Source organism: Camponotus vicinus, unplaced genomic scaffold (genome assembly GCF_025532165.1).
Source record: "Camponotus vicinus isolate PSW18456_S1 unplaced genomic scaffold, iyCamVici1.0 SCAF_13, whole genome shotgun sequence".
Lineage (NCBI taxonomy): Eukaryota > Metazoa > Arthropoda > Insecta > Hymenoptera > Formicidae > Camponotus > Camponotus vicinus.
In genome coordinates this window covers 11,631,697-11,651,224 of record NW_028141949.1, presented here as the reverse complement: position 1 = coordinate 11,651,224, position 19,528 = coordinate 11,631,697, and the positions used below count along the sequence as shown (strand labels likewise).

At 33.7% G+C, this 19,528-nt stretch overlaps 1 protein-coding gene across 2 annotated transcripts in view; it reads left to right on the top strand.

Moving 5' to 3' along the window:
• The window catches only part of Gdap2 (ganglioside induced differentiation associated protein 2), a 31,036-nt gene extending 11,508 nt beyond the window's left edge, over positions 1 to 19,528 (top strand). For both annotated transcript variants that reach the window (XM_083087557.1, XM_083087558.1), the window contains exons 2-12: positions 124 to 312; positions 473 to 615; positions 690 to 822; positions 980 to 1,089; positions 1,185 to 1,424; positions 1,505 to 1,673; positions 7,624 to 7,777; positions 12,760 to 12,899; positions 14,829 to 14,883; positions 15,281 to 15,424; positions 15,506 to 19,528. In XM_083087557.1, coding sequence (XP_082943683.1) covers positions 128 to 312; positions 473 to 615; positions 690 to 822; positions 980 to 1,089; positions 1,185 to 1,424; positions 1,505 to 1,673; positions 7,624 to 7,777; positions 12,760 to 12,899; positions 14,829 to 14,883; positions 15,281 to 15,424; positions 15,506 to 15,568 — 1,536 coding nt within the window. In that variant the 5' untranslated portion in view covers positions 124 to 127 and the 3' untranslated portion in view covers positions 15,569 to 19,528. The remainder of the gene's footprint in view (positions 1 to 123; positions 313 to 472; positions 616 to 689; positions 823 to 979; positions 1,090 to 1,184; positions 1,425 to 1,504; positions 1,674 to 7,623; positions 7,778 to 12,759; positions 12,900 to 14,828; positions 14,884 to 15,280; positions 15,425 to 15,505) is intronic.

Genomic DNA, 19,528 nt, shown 5'->3' with positions numbered 1-19,528 from the left:
AGAGAGTGGCAGGTTAGGTTAGGATTGAAACAGCTGATACGAAAACAAAGGGTTCGCGCCCGCTTTCCGTTAAGAAGAAACATAAGAGTGCATAATCAATAAAGAGTATGACACGATTTTCAGCTGAATGAGGCTGATGGAACCCTTGGGTGTCGCCCAGGACATCGTGGAGCCGGCTGCGTTAAAACGATGGGCCGACTATCCCATCCAACATCGATTCACGGACTATTCCGAGTCAATCAGAGAAACGGCGCATCACGCTATAAGTCCCTTCCCATGTCAACCATTGCTTAACAACAAGCTCACACTATGGTAAGACATTATCTGGCACATTCGGACTTTTAATTCTGCATCTCTCTAGGAATGTTCTTTGTGTGCCAAATAATTTTATTAGTAATCAATTCAGAGCATTTAATTGCATCGTATTGTAATATGATTGCACATAATATTAAGATAACATGAATTGTTTCAGGACTGGAGATATCTCAATATTACAAGTAGACGCGATAGTGAATTCTACCAACGAGACGATGGACGATAATAGTCCTATGTGCCAAAGAATATTTAGTCGAGCTGGTTCTGCGCTTAAGATAGAAATATATAATGAAGTAAAAGGTAGTATAATAGTTATACTATATGTATACAGTGATAGCATTTATTTCAATACTCTGCTTGTCAAAATATTGCAGAATGCAGAACTGGCGAAGTAAGAGTAACACAGGGTCATGGATTACCTGCTCGTTTTATTATTCATACTGTTGGACCAGTTTATAATGTCAAGTATCAAACAGCTGCGCAAAATACATTATATTGTTGCTATAGGTAATTTACATATATTCATAGCACTTATTTATATACAAGCATTGTCTTATTTTCGCACATTGATGTTATTAATATAGAATCAAGAAACAAATTCTGACAAGAAAAAACGTTAAATAATAAAACCTTATAATCTTGTAATTTTGTTTTCTTGTCATAGAAACGTCTTACAAAAGGCAAAAGAACTGGGATTGCGCACCATTGCTCTACCGGTAATAAATTCTGTGCGGAGAAATTATCCACCGGATGCAGGAGCACATATAGCTCTTAGTAAGTATAAATAGACAAATAAGTACAATTTATATAGACAAAAAATTCACAATATGCAATCTGTAATATGCAATAAATTATTTTTTTTTTTGTAGGAACTGTACGCAGATTCATGGAGCAATATAGTGATTCGTTAACATGTATTATATTTGTACTTGAGCCTTGCGACCTTGGAATATATGAAATTCTTCTGCCACTTTATTTTCCGCGAAATCTGGCAGAGCAGGATAACGCTTGTTGGCAATTGCCGAATGATATTGGTGGAACGGACGGGGAACCTTTACTCCCAGATAGACAAATCAGAATTATTGACAATCCTCAGCACACTTTGCATGGTAATAAAGAATTCTATAAAATATTACAACTACATATGGTTTAAGTAATCCTTTTTTTGAAAAACATATTGTGTTTATAGGTGATGAAACAGTTGAGCTTTCTGCACAATTAGAGACTTCTGTGAATATTGGTGAACATGCCTTTGCACAAATGCAAGGAGATTTGGATCGCCAGAGACTTCTGGGAGAGAGACCCCCTGCTGATCCATTAGCAGATATTATGCTCAAACAAATGCAACAAAAAGAAAGGTATGAATTTATATAAATTATTTTAATAATGTTACTAAAATTCTTCAAATAATATATATATTATAATATATATATTTATATTACTTTTATACAAAAAGGATTAATTTTGTAATTATAAGTGAATACTCTAAAATATGAATGATTGATTCATTTAAACTAAAAGAATGACAAGTCTATTCCTATAAAACAAATCTTATAAATCAAATTAAAACAATGTAGTAAACTAATAATAAGATAATTGTTAGCACTTTTAAATAAAATAATATCTCTTATTCATTAGACAATGTTGTTACAAAAATAATTTGTTTTGTATTAAATGAGTAAATGATTGCATTTGGTACTATATATTTATCATTAATTTTTTCTGTTATACCATTAATAGAATCCTGCAGATTCTGTTGAACGCCTTTTTTCAAATTAAATTTGCTTATGCTTCACAAATATAAATATAGACTCTGTGTTCATCGTTTATATATTCCGTCTTAAATATTCTAAAAAAAAAAGGGAAAAAAAACATTAGATTATTTTCTTAGTTTTTATCCTTTAGATGCACAACTAGCTGTCATAAATTAAAAGTTATGATATCCATAAATACTAAAAGATGAGAAAATATTGAAGTTACAAAATACAATACAAAAATTTTAATATATGATTTTTCGGTTCTGATATAATCCAATATGATTGAAGTAAAGAATTAAAATATAAATATATTATAAATGTGTGTGTGTTTACTTTAATGAATAAGAATATTTTAAATATTTTTCTTCTCTCTCGTTTCTTCTCCAACGTTTCTATCTTCTATATATTTTAAAATGTTGTTAAATGTTCTATATAGTTTAAAATGTTAAAATATTTATGTGTATCAAATGTATTTAAAAAATGATTTATTTAATTAATAAATTATTTTTTTGAAATACATTTGACACACATAAGTACAATATTTTAAAATATATAGAAAATAGATAGAATCATGATAAGGAAAGACATTTACAATTGAAAGCTAATAGCGGATTGCTAGAAAATATTTAAAAAAATTGTACAATTGCAAAATTGTTTTCTTGTCAAATGCAGCAAATCTTACCGAGTTTTGATTCAATAATAATACGTTTCTTCGTTCTCTCTTTACTTATGCAACATAATGAACATTAATAATGTATTTGTGCAGAATAACTACCTTTTCTACGGATAAAACTTTAATATTATCATGTATGACATTAACAGATTTCTCCTATATCGACAAATATCAAAATGAAAATTACGTTTTACCCACGAGCATATAAAATGAATCGAGATCTTAACAGCAAAACTACTTGTTTAATTTAACAAATTTAATTTCACAAATTCATAAATATTCATAAATGTTGAAAATGATTTAATACATCAAAATTATGCAGAGTCTCTCGCTTGCACAGTACATCTCTCACACAAGTTAGTCAATATATCAACTACAAATTAACATACACATATACATTTACTTTTTGATTTACTAATCATTAACGATTTTAATCAGTGTCTATTGATGTATTATTATTGTATAATTAATGTTTGTCAATATTTGTTATTATTTAATAAGATAAAATGTAGATAATAAGATGAATTATTCTTCAAAAAAAGTAAAATTAAATAAAATACATAAAAAGTTTTTCTCATAGTCAACGTTAACGTGCAATAATTTATAAATAATTATTGATTATTTTTGCTATTATATAATGTATATTCGATAACGATATCATATATATTAATCATCGTCTATTGACTTTCGTATGACGTATGTACGAAGTTTACCTCGTAAAATCCCTTTCTAATTAATATCAAGCCCGAAATATCTCTTGCGTCACGAAAATAAATCATTCGTATAAGTCTGACGTTTCTGTTGCATTAAATGTTTATTTCTAGATCGAGATTGTCACCGTATATTTTATACCATGACAGCTTCGCTTTATCACGCGGAACGAAAATCCCACGCGTGACTAGAACCATGTACGAGCAATAATGAATCTTCTTTTCGCAGCAGAACTATGACAATCAACTTGCTTTAATAAAATAGCAATCGATATCCTTTATACTAAAAAACATTACTAACGTATATGGTATTGATACAAATAATTTTACGAATTATGATCGATACAACATTGGACCTAATAAAAATTTTACCTACACGTCTATCATATATATATATATATTTCGTGTTTAAAAACACATGTTTTATTTTCGCAATTTGTCCAAATGCATATTTATGAGAGAATGTCGTTATTTCGTGGTCTCGATGAAACACCTTGTATCTGTTTAATTGAAGTCAGGGTCATACGAAACTGCAGTTTCAATCAAGAACATGATGTTTTAGACATTACTGCGCGATCATAATCACATGTAATATTAGTGTCTTTGTAAGTTATTATCTAATTCTTCCTTGGGAAGGACGATTTAGGAAGCAATACTACATTGTATTGCATATGTTACTTTATCTCTCTCTCTCTCTCTCTCTTTTTTTAACAGACTATCAATTTGACTATTAATTCGATTAATATATCAAGACCATTAGAGTAATTTTTTTTTTTAATTCTATGAAATGTAATGCAAATTATAATGACGCGTTATTTGAGTGTCATTCTATTATGTGCGTGGATTTTTTAAAATTTTGTAAAATATGCCGATTGCTTCCATAAGTTTGTAAAGGATGCGATTCTATTTTCGATCCAAAATAATCTCGAACACACCGGATGTTCCTACTACGCATGGGTTTCAGCGAAATACTAATTCATCGAGAATTGTCGAAATTTCTTAGTTTACATTCGCAAATTATATTCTTTTTTCTTTTACTATATTCTTTTTTCTTTTATTATATTCTTTTTTCTCTATCTTGGCTATAAAGTAAAATAATTTTTATGTCAAAATAATATTACAACGCCTTGCACGAAATGATCTGTTACGCAAGAGTATCTGAAAGAAAAATTATTCTTTTGAAACACGCATGCAAATAAGGATTTAAGATACGATCGAGATACGATTATATACGCTGGCATTTAAGTTTAGTAGACTGTCTAATCTCCACGTTTCTCAAGTATGATCTGACAATGATCCCGAATGTTGTTTACCGAAGTGGAAATATTATTCCACATTTTGGATCGACCTTCATAATTGTTTGGCCGAAAAGGCATTGGTTATTAAAAGAAAGCCCTCCAAGAAAAGCCTGCTTCATATCGAAACAGCTGTTCCGCGTCTAATTCGAATAAGATATTTACTACAAAATTACGCCGAATCGAAATCGAGTAAAAGTATAGCTATAAAATCTACTCGACAACGCGGAAAGTGGAAATTGATTGGTTCATGCGTAAATAACACAGGTCTACAAAAAATGGGGTCATGATTGTTGTTGGGCAGCTGGGGGTCATTTCCGAAGTAATTTTCTGCGTAGAATCCGAATCCGAGGTCAGAATTGGCCCATCACGTCAGGATTTTGAGATATTTGAGGTTATATACTCGAAAAATGGCTTTTTGGGCTACTTTTGAGGTTATGTACAGGACGCACAAAATTTTTTAGCTCTTTTCTTCTAATTGCATCATTTAGTACTACTCTTTCCCTTCAAAATGAGCTGTCGAATGGTCATCTACGATTTTTCATTGCAAAGTTACGGCCATTTTAAGATGACATGATGAATTCCAAACCCTGCGCCGTTATAGCCCAACAACCTCATGAGCATTCACATTAAACCTGTAAACGTTGAACTATAAACCCGAAAACCTGGACTGAAAACTGTATATATGGGTTTTTGGGGTCGCTGATGCTCATGAGGTTGTTGGGCTATAACGGCGCAGGGTTTGGAATTCATCATGTCATCTTAAAATGGCCGTAACTTTGCAAGGAAAAATCGTAGATGACCATTCGACAGCTCATTTTGAAGGGAAAGAGAAGTACTAAATGATGCAATTAGAAGAAAAGAGCTAAAAAAATTTTGTGCGTCCTGTACATAACCTCAAAAGTAGCCCAAAAAGCCATTTTTCGAGTATATAACCTCAAATATCTCAAAATCCTGACGTGATGGGCCAATTCTGACCTCGGATTCGGATTCTACGCAGAAAATTACTTCGGAAATGACCCCCAGCTGCCCAACAACAAAACCTTGTAGACCTGTGTAATACATGACACGTAGCGCGTATACTTTTTTAAATTTCAATTTTTTATTTCAAAATGACAATTTCCTGCGCATTGTTTTTTTCTCGTAAAACGCCTCCGCACCTACGTTGTATGTAAATGTATCCAACGATTAAATGCAAGGAAATCGAGATAGCGCGCGTTTCTCATCCTGTTTCTCTTCTAATCGGTTTGTTACGGTCAGAAAAAGCGTCACGAAGAAAATGACACACGTTGACAGGCTCAAGGTTATCGGGTAGCATTAGCCGTAATTAAAGAATACACCGCGATTTCCCGAATTAATAACGGGTTCTTGCGGGATCCCTACTCCCACGTCTAACGTACGCGCATCGAGCACGCAGTTTAGCAAGCCGGGCAGGCGCCGTACGTGCCTCGGGCAGGACTCGACTTAAATCTGCGTCGTGCGGGAGACCCGGCCGTCGTAGCCGTCGTTGTGATCGTGTCCGTCGTGGACGTCGCAGAGGACGTCGAGAGGTGGCTTCTCGTCGAAGTAAGACGCTCCGGTTCGGTCAGTTCGTCGCGAGTCGTCATACCGTTCCCGTCCCTCGACACTGTCGACGCTGTCGACGCTTCCTCCCCCGCGGGCTTCTCGACACTCGAGATCAAACGACTGGACGCGTCCTAAAGTGCTTTGTTATTTTTTTTTAAATAAACGGATGTCGCGGTTAAAGAGCTATTAGTGCATCCGATCGCGCATTCTTTCGTCGGTTTTTAATCAAGGCAAGACGGGAGAGCGCACGATCCAAGGAAACGTCACATCAGAATGGTCATGATTGATATGGTGGATGTCATCGAGGATGAGGACCGGTGTGTAACTTAAAGCGCTCTAATGTCGATTTTTCGCGATCAGGCGCACTAATTGGAACGAAACCAGTGTCTCGTTATCAGTTCTACTATTGATCTTTGCTGTTATTGGCGTGCGTCCAGAGAATGTATTTTATATTTTAGATCGATCGTCGTCAAGGAATATATAATATTAAAGTTGATCGTCTGATCGATTTAGTATCGGAAAATTCGTATACGATATAGCTTCGTCAATTTATTCCACATTCGATGATTTCGGAGAAAGAAGCTAAAAAATAATCACGAAAATAATAACGAGTCGATATATTATTTGCCAGTGATTGAAATTTTATTAGCACGATATAGGGAACGTACCGTGGATTGGCTGTCAAAGAAAAATTAAAAGCATAGTTTTACACATACAACGTATATTTTAAAGACTCTATACCACCTATAGGTATACGCTATCGTAAAATTCGTGACAATACACTTATTTGCGATAAACCACATCTGTAAAATTTATCTGTGAAATATGTATTACAGACTTGTGTTTTTATGCATGCATCGTCATTTGCGTTTCATGTTATGCAAAACAACACGTTCCTTTCTTTTGCAATTAAAGCTACGTGACAATCGTGAAATTGGAGCGACATTTCAACGTGTTCATCATGTCGCATCTTTTTCAATTCAATCTTCTACGTAACGTAAATTTTTCATGACGTTTTTTTTTAATATTTAACATCATGTCGTAAGTTAAAATAAATCTAGATCTACTTGTATCGAATAGCTCGATAAATTGTCGTGCTACATATCACGGAAAGTGGAGTCCCGGGAATACAATTAGCCGGAAATTTCGAAGAAAATTTACTCAATAATATTTACCACAAATGCGTGATCGTGAAACTGAATTAGACCGACCGACTTAAAATAAAATCATGCGCTATATTTATATCCGATGATTCATATACCGAACGCTTGGCATTACAAGGTGGATGAAATTTATCTTGACTTTAGGTACGAAAGGCTCCTCAGGAGGGCGAAGACGGAAGACTTGACCGAGGTCTCGGGGATTGGTTGTCTCTACCAGAGCGGCGTGGACCGACAAGGTCGACCGGTAGTTGTTTTCGTTGGCAAATGGTTTCCCGCCACGAAAATCAATCTAGATAAGGTAAGGATTTTCATCAAGGATCAAGGTTGCCGATTAACGAAAAATATCGTACCAGAAATACATTGTTTGCGCAACATTACGATAGAAGTATCATCGGGTTCATAAATTAAGCGAAATCGAATGATGAACAGCTGACTTTGGGAACATAATCACTTGAATTGATATTTTTCATAAAACATAATCATAATTATGCGTATGTCCTCGTAAATCTTACATTATATGACATACATAGTTCTCGAGCGTAATTGCAGGTTGTTTCGTTACAATGTACATCATTTTCCTATAGCCATTCTTGTGTCTATTCCTTACAATTTGCAATCGATTTGTTTGGAATATTTCTTACGTGATGGTGAAAATGTTTTACAAAATACTCTTCCGGTGAAGTTATTCCTGATTTAAATGCTCTTGCATATTTAAACTGTATTATCGTGTAACATTGTAATTGCGATATATTTTTAAGCAATCTTAATTAAATGAATATAATTCGTTTCATGCTTTTCCTTACTAGGTTTTCATGCTGAAATATACAAAAAAAAGTATACTATATTAATATAATCAGAAAAAGTACTCTCTAAAAGTGAATCAGTGAAAATATCACTAATTTAAACAGTAAAATAAGATTTCACTGAGAATCAGTGAGTATTTTACTGATCTTCAGTGGAAACGCTTACTTTTTTGTTATTTTATCTTATATCTCACTGATTATGGTCAATTAAAATAAAATTCACTGTAAAACCAGTAAATTTTACTGTAAAACCAGTAATCGCTAGTTCGTTCGTTTACCGCTACGATCGCTATCTCTCTCGTATTTAATTTTAGTCATAAGAATTATATAAAGTTTGCAAAGAGCGACATTTAAAATTAGAAGTATTACTTCGATTTAATTTCTGATGCAATCTCAATAGAGAGGCTTGAGATATTAAATCGATCTTTATAAGTCGGACAAATAAATGTTTGGCGACTTAATGAAAATTATTTGTTCGTTATCTATTTAAAATAACAAGTTCAATATGCATGTAATATATATAAATAAAATAAAATTTTTAATATAATAAATATTTAGTAAATATAAATAAAACTTTTAAGTTTCTATGAAACAGATAGAGAGATGAATTGTAGTTTAATATTGCTGATGAATAACGAAAGAAATATTACTAATATTGAGAAATATTACTGATTGAAACAGTCAAAATTATTAACTGATTCTTTCAATAAAATATCACTGATTTACAGTGCTGTACTTATAACTGTTGTAATAAGTGACTATTTACTGTTTTTCAGTGATAATACACTGATTCACTTTTAGAGAGTAGAGTTTCCAAAGATTGAGACACTATTTTTTTTACTGACTTTTTTTCAAGACCGATATAGCAGAATTAGAGCGAAGCGTGGCACAGTAGATAGCGCACTAGTCTACAAAGCCAAAGGTCCCGGGTTCGATTCCCGATAGAACCGAAAAATTGTATACGCTCGCTCCTCTCTCGGAAGGCACTGGCAAACCACCGAGAAATCTTGCCAAGAGAATCTCTCTATTTTTCAGCGGTTCGGAATCGGCATTAAACTGTAGGTCCCATATACGTATGATAATCTGATGCGCAACACAGGTATATGAAAGAGAGAGATCACTATGTTCGGACACGAACAAAAGGACTAAGAAGAAGAGATAGCAGAATTTGCCTTATGGATACGAAATTTTGTCGTCCTTAGAAAATAAAAATTCTCTTGTTAATTAAATTAAACATCGGGCGTGGCTTCTCGAAAAAGTCATTATGAGAAAAGCGCCTCGATTACATTGAAATTGCGTGTGCCACTTTCCTCTATATACATTTTCTTCGAGAGTATATACTCGACATGTACATCGTGCCACGGGAAACCACCGACTCGCGCGCATGTCGCTCGTGCTCGATATCTCGCATTGTCTCGAACGCGAAAGAATAGTCTTCCAGGCAGGCCGGCCCTCGATCATTTGGCATCCATCTTCGCTCCGCTTTTGTGCCATTTCCTTTCCCCGTCGAACTCATTCTTACCGCTCCGCTCATAGCCGGCATACAGCCGGGGATTATATAGCGGCGGGTGGCGAATCGATATTTATACGTCCAGAAATAGATCGACCGCGGAACGAGTCCCCCCATAGGGAGGGCGCGCGGATTGCAGCGTCGTCGCGACGCGCACCCCCATCCTCAATGAGACTTCATCAACCCATTTGCATCAGCGAGTGTGCTGCGTGCGACAAGCACATTATCCGCGCATGTAATAGTCAGGGTAATTAGCAGAGAGAAAGACAAATGATTATCAACGTCTTTTCCTCGAAGCCATTTCTTTTCTCGTGATTTTCTTTCTTATGGCGAGGGGAAATTGTTGTTGGTTTTTTTTTAAATATTAATTTTGTGACTTTTGTTGAGAGATAAATTAAAAAAAATGTAGTTTATTTCTTTCTTCTCGCAACGTATAATCCTGATTTGATGATAATTTTTTTCTTACTCACATTTTCAATATCACTCTTCGTTTTATCGATGGATAACGCAGATGTTTGAAGCATTCGAAAAATAAATATTTCATATCACTATAATTAATTACTTGTATTTTGACGTATTAAGTATTAAAACAAATATATTTAAAATCTTTATAAAAAAATATTTTTTGAAATTTATAAAGAGAAGTTTGAACAATACCCGACGAATATAATTCCGGTATAACTCGCAGCTTTTAAACAGTCTTTTATTGAGCGGAAAAAACGATCTACATTTCTGGTACAAAAGTAACTTCGTAAATCATTCCTATGTACATCGAGATATCATAAATGCCTTGACAAGCGCTTCTTCAAGCAACGTATTCACGTTCTTTTCATCCGCCTTACGTGTCTTTAATATCTTTTTCGTAAGAAAGATTTTTATTATTTTATTTTTTTTTATTTTAATTTTGCCGATCACGAGACGCGATCACCGGCGATCTTAGAATGTCTTGCTACTTCGAATTTCAAGATAGGAATATCAACGAGATGTAGCGTAGTAGTTTAGCTAAAAATATACACCATCATGCACAGCAGCTGCTGACATAACGTTATATGCATAGGTCCATATTCTGAATCCTCTTTTATTGATAAAAATGCCTTTAAAAGTGGCTTATAAGCCTTCTGATTGGCTGTAAGCCACTTTTAGAGGCACTTTTATCGATAAAAGAGGATTCAGAATATGGACCATAATGTTTGAGGCGCGTGCTCTAAGGCCGAAAAATTTGTGAGGTGCCATTCGCTATTGAAATCTCTTGAATCTGTCAATTTAGAATATTCGAGAGCATTTCAATCTCTTTCTCTTCTCCCTGTTTATTCTATATCCGTTGACCTGCTTTTGAGATGAACCATTTACGCCAAGTCGGGAAGCTAATTACACAGCGACCTGAGATAACGTGCCTCTAGGGTGATACAGATAGTGACATGTTTTGCAATTTATGTTGAGACAACGCCCGATGTAATTTTCACTTGGAGCGATTTCATCCTTGTGTACCAACTATCATTCTTCTACCAACTAACGCTGGATAATGGAAGCTCTAAGAGTTCAAAAAATTTTCTTGAAGTCTTTTGCGAAATAATAACAAAAAGTGCGCAATATTGCTGCACGCATTGCACAATACCATCATTCGATCAATCATAATCGGACACGCGTAGTTGAATCGCGTGAGGATACGTTCACGAAATGACTCCGATCTAATCCATCGCTGTGGCTTTCAACCATATCCTTTTTATCGTATAATTCGATTAGTATAGTCTATAATTCGTATAATCTCATCTTGTGATGAAGGCAAAGAAGAATTCGTGAAGTAATATTTTAAAGACACAGTCGTACGTATATAATAATTTTGTAACCGTCTATCATGGAGTCTTATTGAAGTAGGGAATATTTCAAAACATTATATAGCATTCTTTTTTATGTCAACTTAATAAAAACAATTAGCTTCGAATCAAGATTTCTGTAAAATTATGTAAGATTCAAATAGAAAGAAAAGAAAATTATAGAAAAATACTAATTTTAGTAAGATTTAAATAAAAAGAAAAGAAAGTTATAGAAAAATATAAATTTTACACAATTTTGAACCAACACGAAACTGCCTTATCATGTAGCCTAAATTTTTTACTTTGCGTGCTGTCGAGCTTACGGCTCGCTCGTCACCGCGGGTTCATCGATCGCATGAAACATCGTCCTCGTAAAGTCACTAGATATACAAAGTACCGCAATCCATAAGACTCAATGTATAAGGATTTGGAGCCAAAATGACGCCAAAAAGTACAAGTGCACACTTTTGTTACGTATGTATGTACACTTTAAGTGCAATTTTCTAACCTGTATGTGAAATCTGAGAAGCATTCGTGACTAGGTTGTTGCGTAAAAGGCTATAGAAATCAAAGCGAAAAAGGTTTTCGTTTATTTCGCATCTCAAAAAGCGAAAATAACAACAAAAAATGCAAAAAATGGCTGAAATTAATTGCCAAAAATACATTATCATTAAGGGGTCATGTAAATATATAATTTGAATGAACCGCTTATTGGAGCCAAAATGGCGAATGATTGCGGTACTTTGTATATCTAGTGACTTTACGTCCTCGAATCTTCAACGTCTCTCATAAAGGTGGGCGAGTGAAGTCGCGACGTAAGTCCTTTCGATGGAATTGGCAGGAAAATTTATTTATACGTTCGACGACATAGAAAAGCCTCGCCAAATATCTTGCCTACATTTCATCGATCTCGAAAATATTTACGTAGCGTTTATTTTAGGACGCGTATTTACTCCTTGTTTACTTTGGCAGCATATTTTTTACGCAGTACGAATTTTATATATTTTACCTTAACAAGATTTTTAAAGGATTATTATATAGTTGCGTCTCGCTTTTTACTGTAATTTACATACAAGACGAAAGACGAGATAAAGCGCGAATAAAATAATCAACGAAATATTATTTCACCTTCATATTTCTCGCGCGGTTTCAGGCCTTGCTGTACCTGATACAACTGTTGGATCCCATCGTAAAAGGGGACTACGTTATCGCGTATTTCCACACTCTTACAGTCAGCAGCAATTACCCCAGTTTACATTGGCTGCGCGAAGTCTACAATGTGCTTCCCTACAAGTAAGTTATACGCCTGATATTGAACGCATTGAATTTATTGATCGCATTTTAACGTGATCGAATCACGTACCCCGCCTTTACTTAGTACACAAACAAAGTATTTCCATGATATAGGAAATTTGATGTTAATCTTTTAATCGGATTTTATATATCAATAAATTTTTACAAAATAATAACAAAATTATTACTATTATTATCTGCTATATATTAGTTTGATGCGATAATTTTTTTTATTTCAAAAGACTGATGTAATATATTGTATGCTTTGGCATATTTTTAAAAGGAAGAAATATTCTCTTTATATCTCTTAATATTATTTATTAAATAATTCGATTTTGTTACCTCTCGCGAAGTGTTAATTTTCCAAACTAGAACTTCCGTTATTAGATAATATTTTTATATATAATATATTTTTGATATATATAAATATATATATATATATATATATATATATATATATATATATATATATTAGGTGTATAACTAAGTTCCCGCCGTTTTGTTACTTGAAAAATGCATTTATTTCAATAAGAAAATGAATTAATATATTAATCAAAATATAATCCATTGTTTTCTATGACTTTTATTACTTTTTCCCATCTTTTTTGCAAAAGTTGGATTCCGCGACGATAGAACGACTTATTTTTTGAAACAATCCATTGATCGACCCATTTTTGGACTTCTTCGTAATTGGAGAAGTATGTATCGGCGAGCGCGTGTTGCATTGATCGGAAAAGGTGGTAATCCGATGGGGCCAAGTCTGGAGAATAGGCTAGGTGCGGAGAACTTCGCATTCGAGCTCCAATAGTGTTTCTTTTACAATTCTCGCAACATGAGGTCGCGCTGTCATGCAAAAGAATCACTTTACGTCGATTACTGGCCTTTTTCGCATCAATTCATCGTTCAATCGGTATAATTGTTGTTGGTAGCGATCAGCCGTGACTGTTCCAGAAATCAATCGATGAGCTTCAGCTGCAGTTTTATTTAAATCAAAGTAGTGAAGAAGTACATGTCGAAAAACAACTTATCACGTTCCATTTTAAATCGATTCAAGAAATCTCTTTCAAAGAAATGAATCTTTACGCACTCAATTTTATTGACAAATGCCTAACTTCACTACATTTGCAGCGGAGCCATCTAATTATGAGCGGCGGAAACTTAGTTATACTCCTAATATATATACATATACAGGCTGTCAAGGCTATCTGTTGTCAAAAAAAAGCTTTTGTAGCTTACCTCGAGAGCTTTTCAAAACACTATAATAAAGTATTTTTTCATCGAGTACTTTTCGAGTTATGGGGCTTGAAATAATTTCTTAATTTTTACATAAATCATAAAATATCTAGTAAAATATTCATTTTTCGATTATCTTACCTTAATACTTTTATGTATAAAATAATGAGAGGAATTGGTGTAAAGAAAACACATAATTGTTTCGAAGAAAAAATATGTAATTTGCAATTAACAATTACATATTTTTTTTCCAAACAATTATGTTTTCTTTATACCAATTGATTCCTCTCATTATTTTGTACATAAAAGTATTAAGGTAAGATAATCGAAAAATGAATATTTTACTAGATATTTTATGATTTATGTAAAAATTAAGAAATTATTTCAAGCCTCATAACTCGAAAAGTACTCGATGAAAAAATATTTTATTATAGTGTTTTGAAAAGCTCTCGAGGTAAGCTACAAGAACTTTTTTTTGGCAACAGATAGCCCTGACACTCTGTATATTAAATTACTTTCTCTTTAAATATAAAATCTAATTTTTCACAATATTGAATTAATTAAAAACTGACATATCAAATTACACACATTCTAGTTACGCATTGGCAAAATTGCATGGAGTTATTATCTCTCGTAATTTGATAACTTTGTTTGTAGAAACTTGATAGCGATCTTGAAACAAGGTTTCTTTTACAGATATAAGAAGAATCTAAAACATTTCTACATTATCCATCCTACCTTCTGGACCAAGGTTAGTACCAACATCTATTGCGTTATAATTGCATGTCGATATGATTTAAAGGAAAATATTACACTCAACAAACATGTTAAAACGCAAAAGCAGGCTGAATGTTATTATTGCATTTCTCACGTTTATGCTTCATGACGAATTATCTTTGTAACGATCGTATCCGATTTCCTGACTATTCATAGTTCGTTAGTAAATATGCTTGCGCAATAATTTTGTAATCATTAATGGAATCATATCATTAAAAATAGTTTAATGCGATAATTAAAATTATTGATAATAACTTTAAATATTATATCTTTGCACTTTTACTTGCCTTCTTTTATTCCTTTCACAATTTTATACGGAAAATAGTTTTCAATTTTCTTGAAACAAATGGAATCAATTATTCACGTTACAGATGATGACGTGGTGGTTTACGACCTTCATGGCCCCAGCTATTAAACAGAAGGTTCACAATCTGCCCGGAGTGGAATATCTTTATGAAGTTATGCCGCCTGACCAACTTGAGATCCCGGCGTACATCACGGAATACGATATGACGGTAAAGTATAGCAAAATATGTATTTTCGAAAGAAATTCTGGAAAGAAGTCTCGTTTGTTCGAACGTTATTTTCCTTGACAGATAAATGGCTTGAGGTACTATCAACCAGAACAGGTCTCGTCATCGCCATCAACATCCACGTAACTCGCAAATAATCGAGATGAAAGCAGCGAGGCGTCAAGATCGAGGCCGGATCGAATGTTCCGCGCGTTCTTACAATTAACTGCTCGTATAATTACAGTGACATCGGTGCGACACTTAAGCGTGAAAACCGTACGCATAAGATTCGTGATTGCCGGTATATCTCGCCGAATTTCGGCAATGATAAGGCGAAGAGCACGACGTTGTCTGGATACGGTAACCCGTGTATTCGAAAAGGTAATCCGTCTCCGCAATATCCCGAAGTCGATTTGTCCAAGTGCCTCGTGATGGATCGCTTATAGCAGGAGGAAGGACAAAAAGGACGATCGGCCCCGCGCGCGAATATTAATACGAATATTAATACAAAATCAAGAAACCACTGCCCGCCTGCTTTTGACGTTGATCGGTTCTTTTTACTCGTATACGCATGCGGGTTTTATGTCCCCAAGAAAGTACAGAGATATAAAACTTGGTATTGGACAATCCGCGTTAAGATAGGTAACCTCGAGAAAACTGGACCGACCATGTACGCTATTAGAGGTGTACTACTAAACAGCGTATCCACCTCATCCAGTAATAGAGCTAATAAATTACTATTCGCTTAGAGCGAACATCGGCTGCCAAAACATCAATAATCAGTATTTTCATCATCGTCGTCATCGTCGTCGTCATCGCACGCAAAATGAAATCCGAAAGCTGAATTATTAATCTTGCCCTTGTACATATTACGTAATTCGTGGCAGATTCTTAGCTTAGTATTGTCTGCGAAAACAGTAGGATGGATAATGGATGGTATTTGACGACGCATTAGAATTAAACGTTGGCTTAATACAAATCGTCGATCGCTTTCCGTTATCTTCTTATATCGATCGTTAACGAGCGATTTGATTATTGTATATTGTCAATATTTTATTAAGTCATATCGTTGATAATGAGATCGTGCTACGCTGCCGCCGTCGTCGCGCCGTATAGTCGCGGTATTTTCGATATATACTAATAATAAATCATCTCTCTCTGCTACGAACAAAGAGCGGCTGGATGTTTTACTGTGATGTCATGTCTTCGACGCTCAGCAAATTTGATTTATTTTCAAACGCCGATCTCTCCTCTTATGGAGACGTCAATGCGAAATACGGAGTAACGCTCGCGGAATGTTAGTGTTGAGCGTCGAAGTCGTACGTACGGGACAGTCCTAGATTAGAAAAAGCAATAAATTTAAGAGCTTGCTCGCGATGTATTTCGGGAGGCAAAAAAATCGTTATCCCAGTTGTTAACCATTTTTAGCGATTAAAAGATATAAATTAAAGAAGTTAAAGGAAAAAGACCTGTTAATCGCATCGATTAGCCCATTTCTCGCGTTCGCCAAATATCACGAATATTCTCTTTCCGCCTCCTCCATTCGCGACAAATATAGCGTCCTTCTCCGCGTCCTCTTTTTTCATCCTTCGTCGATTAGTTTTTAGCGCAAGACAAAAAAAGCGATTCCGCGTTTAAATTAGCCGCGGACGTGCTGAGAAGGCGCAATGGGTTAATTGACCATGCTACCTCCGCCGAAGATACGATCGTTTGTGTGATCGAATGTATAAACGTTTATACGGATCGAGATTTAAACACAGTTATGAAATTTAAAAAAAAGTGCTATTCATAATCGCGTCGTTGTTGGCTGCATTCAGAAAGCGCAACCAAATAGTGCGATTGTTGAATTTTCTGAACGTTGTCTCGCAAAGACGAAGTAGTATTTTCTCATGTTATCGTATCTACACATGTCTATGTTTTGCAAAGATTTTCAATATGGTTCGTGCTGCGAATAGTCGGAAAAAAGATTAACTTCGTACTATTCGGAGGGGGCCAATGGAATCACGGAATGATACGAAAAATAGGCTATTTCCTGCTTTTATGTTTAATGACCTCACTGTCCGTCCCTGACAATCGAGTTTAATAGGTAACGACAAGATGCAACATTATTCGGAGAGATCATTGTTATCCCTATATATTTTATATTAATGTCGTTACTTTATCATTTAAAATTTTATTAAAAGGAGATCTATTTGAGCAAATTTTAAAATAAAAAAATGTTAAAAATTAATTTTAAATATGAATGATTATTGTTATTCAGAGAATATATTGTTATCTTTCAGACAAGTTTGTATGTGACAAAAGAACTTAATTGACGGATATGATTAAAATATTTAATATATGTTTTGTGTCGATTATATTAATTCATATATTATATATGTTAAACAACTGACAGTTGAGTCTATGCTTAAGTCGACAAGTACTTATTTGAAGATTAAAGAGATTCTTGTATAATTTTGTTAAGGTCCTACTCTAGTGATTAAATGACATTTTTATCTGTTACATGCATAAAAATATGTTATCTTAAATGAACGTTTAAGAACTTGTTACAAATTCGCATAGTATTATATTTACTTTTAATAATTAGAGATTTGGCTCAAGTAATCAAACAATTAAAAAGAAAATAGCATAAGAGCCAACGCGCGGTAGTTGGAGCGCAGAGAAGCAACAACACTTCTTTCTTTTTTCAATATTAGTTTATTAAAAAACACATTATAATAACAAAAGGCGAACGTTGCGGATCATCTTTTGATCCTTCTTCAGCGCTAATGTAACGCGTCACTATTTGTAATATATATTGTTAACATCGCGCTGAAGAAGTATCAAAAGATGATCCGAAACGTTCGCCTTTTGTTATTATAATGTGTTTTTTAATAAATTAATGTTGAAAAAAGAAAGAAGTGTTGTTGCTTCTCTGCGCTTCAACTACCGCGCGTTGGCTCTTATGTCATTTTCTTTTTAATATTATATTTACTTCGTCCTTTTTTTCTTTATCACTAAACTCGGCTGCTGAATGTTGATCTTTTCGCATTATATCAAGCAGAAGATTTACATCACAAACTTTTATTTTAATATCTTTCTATAATATTTATATGGAAATTTAAGAAAGATACAAATGAGAATATACATTATATAATTAAAAAAATTATTGTCTTGCTAATTCATAATCGTGTAATTCCGTTGAAGTGATAATATACGCATCGTGTCAATTTTGAATATTTTAATGTCGGATAAGTAAACCAACTAGACTAGGACTTTAACAACATTAGTCAATTAGCTGATAATACCGCATTTGAAATACACGCGAATGTGTGCGAAATGTGTGTACGTGTTCGTTTCTCGCACTACGAGTCAAATTATCTTTTTTCACAAAAAATAACTAGTTTCCTATTTTATTTTATTATAGCTTCTCTCTGACATAATTCATTGCGGCTGATAGAAAAAAATAGGAAGCTAAAATCTTAGCCTTTTATTATGATAATTATTACTATTTTTTTCGTAATATAATAATCTATTATAAGTCTATTTTAAGAATTTTTTAGACAAACTAAATTATTAAATTTTAATTTGTAGCAACAATTCTACTCAAATTTAAAGATTATATTGATTGCTTCTAAACTCTTACGTTATGATTTTAATCATGCCAAAAATCATGTATATAACTATGATCAATGGTGAAAAAAGCCAATCGTGATCGTGTGTGTGGAGATGATGCTTCGTTATCGTGCGCGTGTTATGATTAAAAGGAATATGAGAGAATATTGTTCAAAATATTAATCATACATTTCTGAATTTGTTTCAGATCTAGAAAAAGTACTGAAACAAAAAAAAAAGAATCAATCTTGTAATTATTAATTATGCTAAGCTTAGTTATTTTTTTACATAGTAATTAGTGACATGTCATATTTTGGGTTATAAATGAAATGTAATTTTGTTAATTTTACCACATTTTTTCTCTCTATAGTTTGTACTTAAGAATAGATTGTTATTGAGATGTGATAAATCCTATGCGATTTATCGTTTATTGTTTTCTCTTGATGTCGATGCATTTCTCCGTTGTATCTTTTTTTATAGAATATAATAAACGTATTATTTCGATAAAACCTA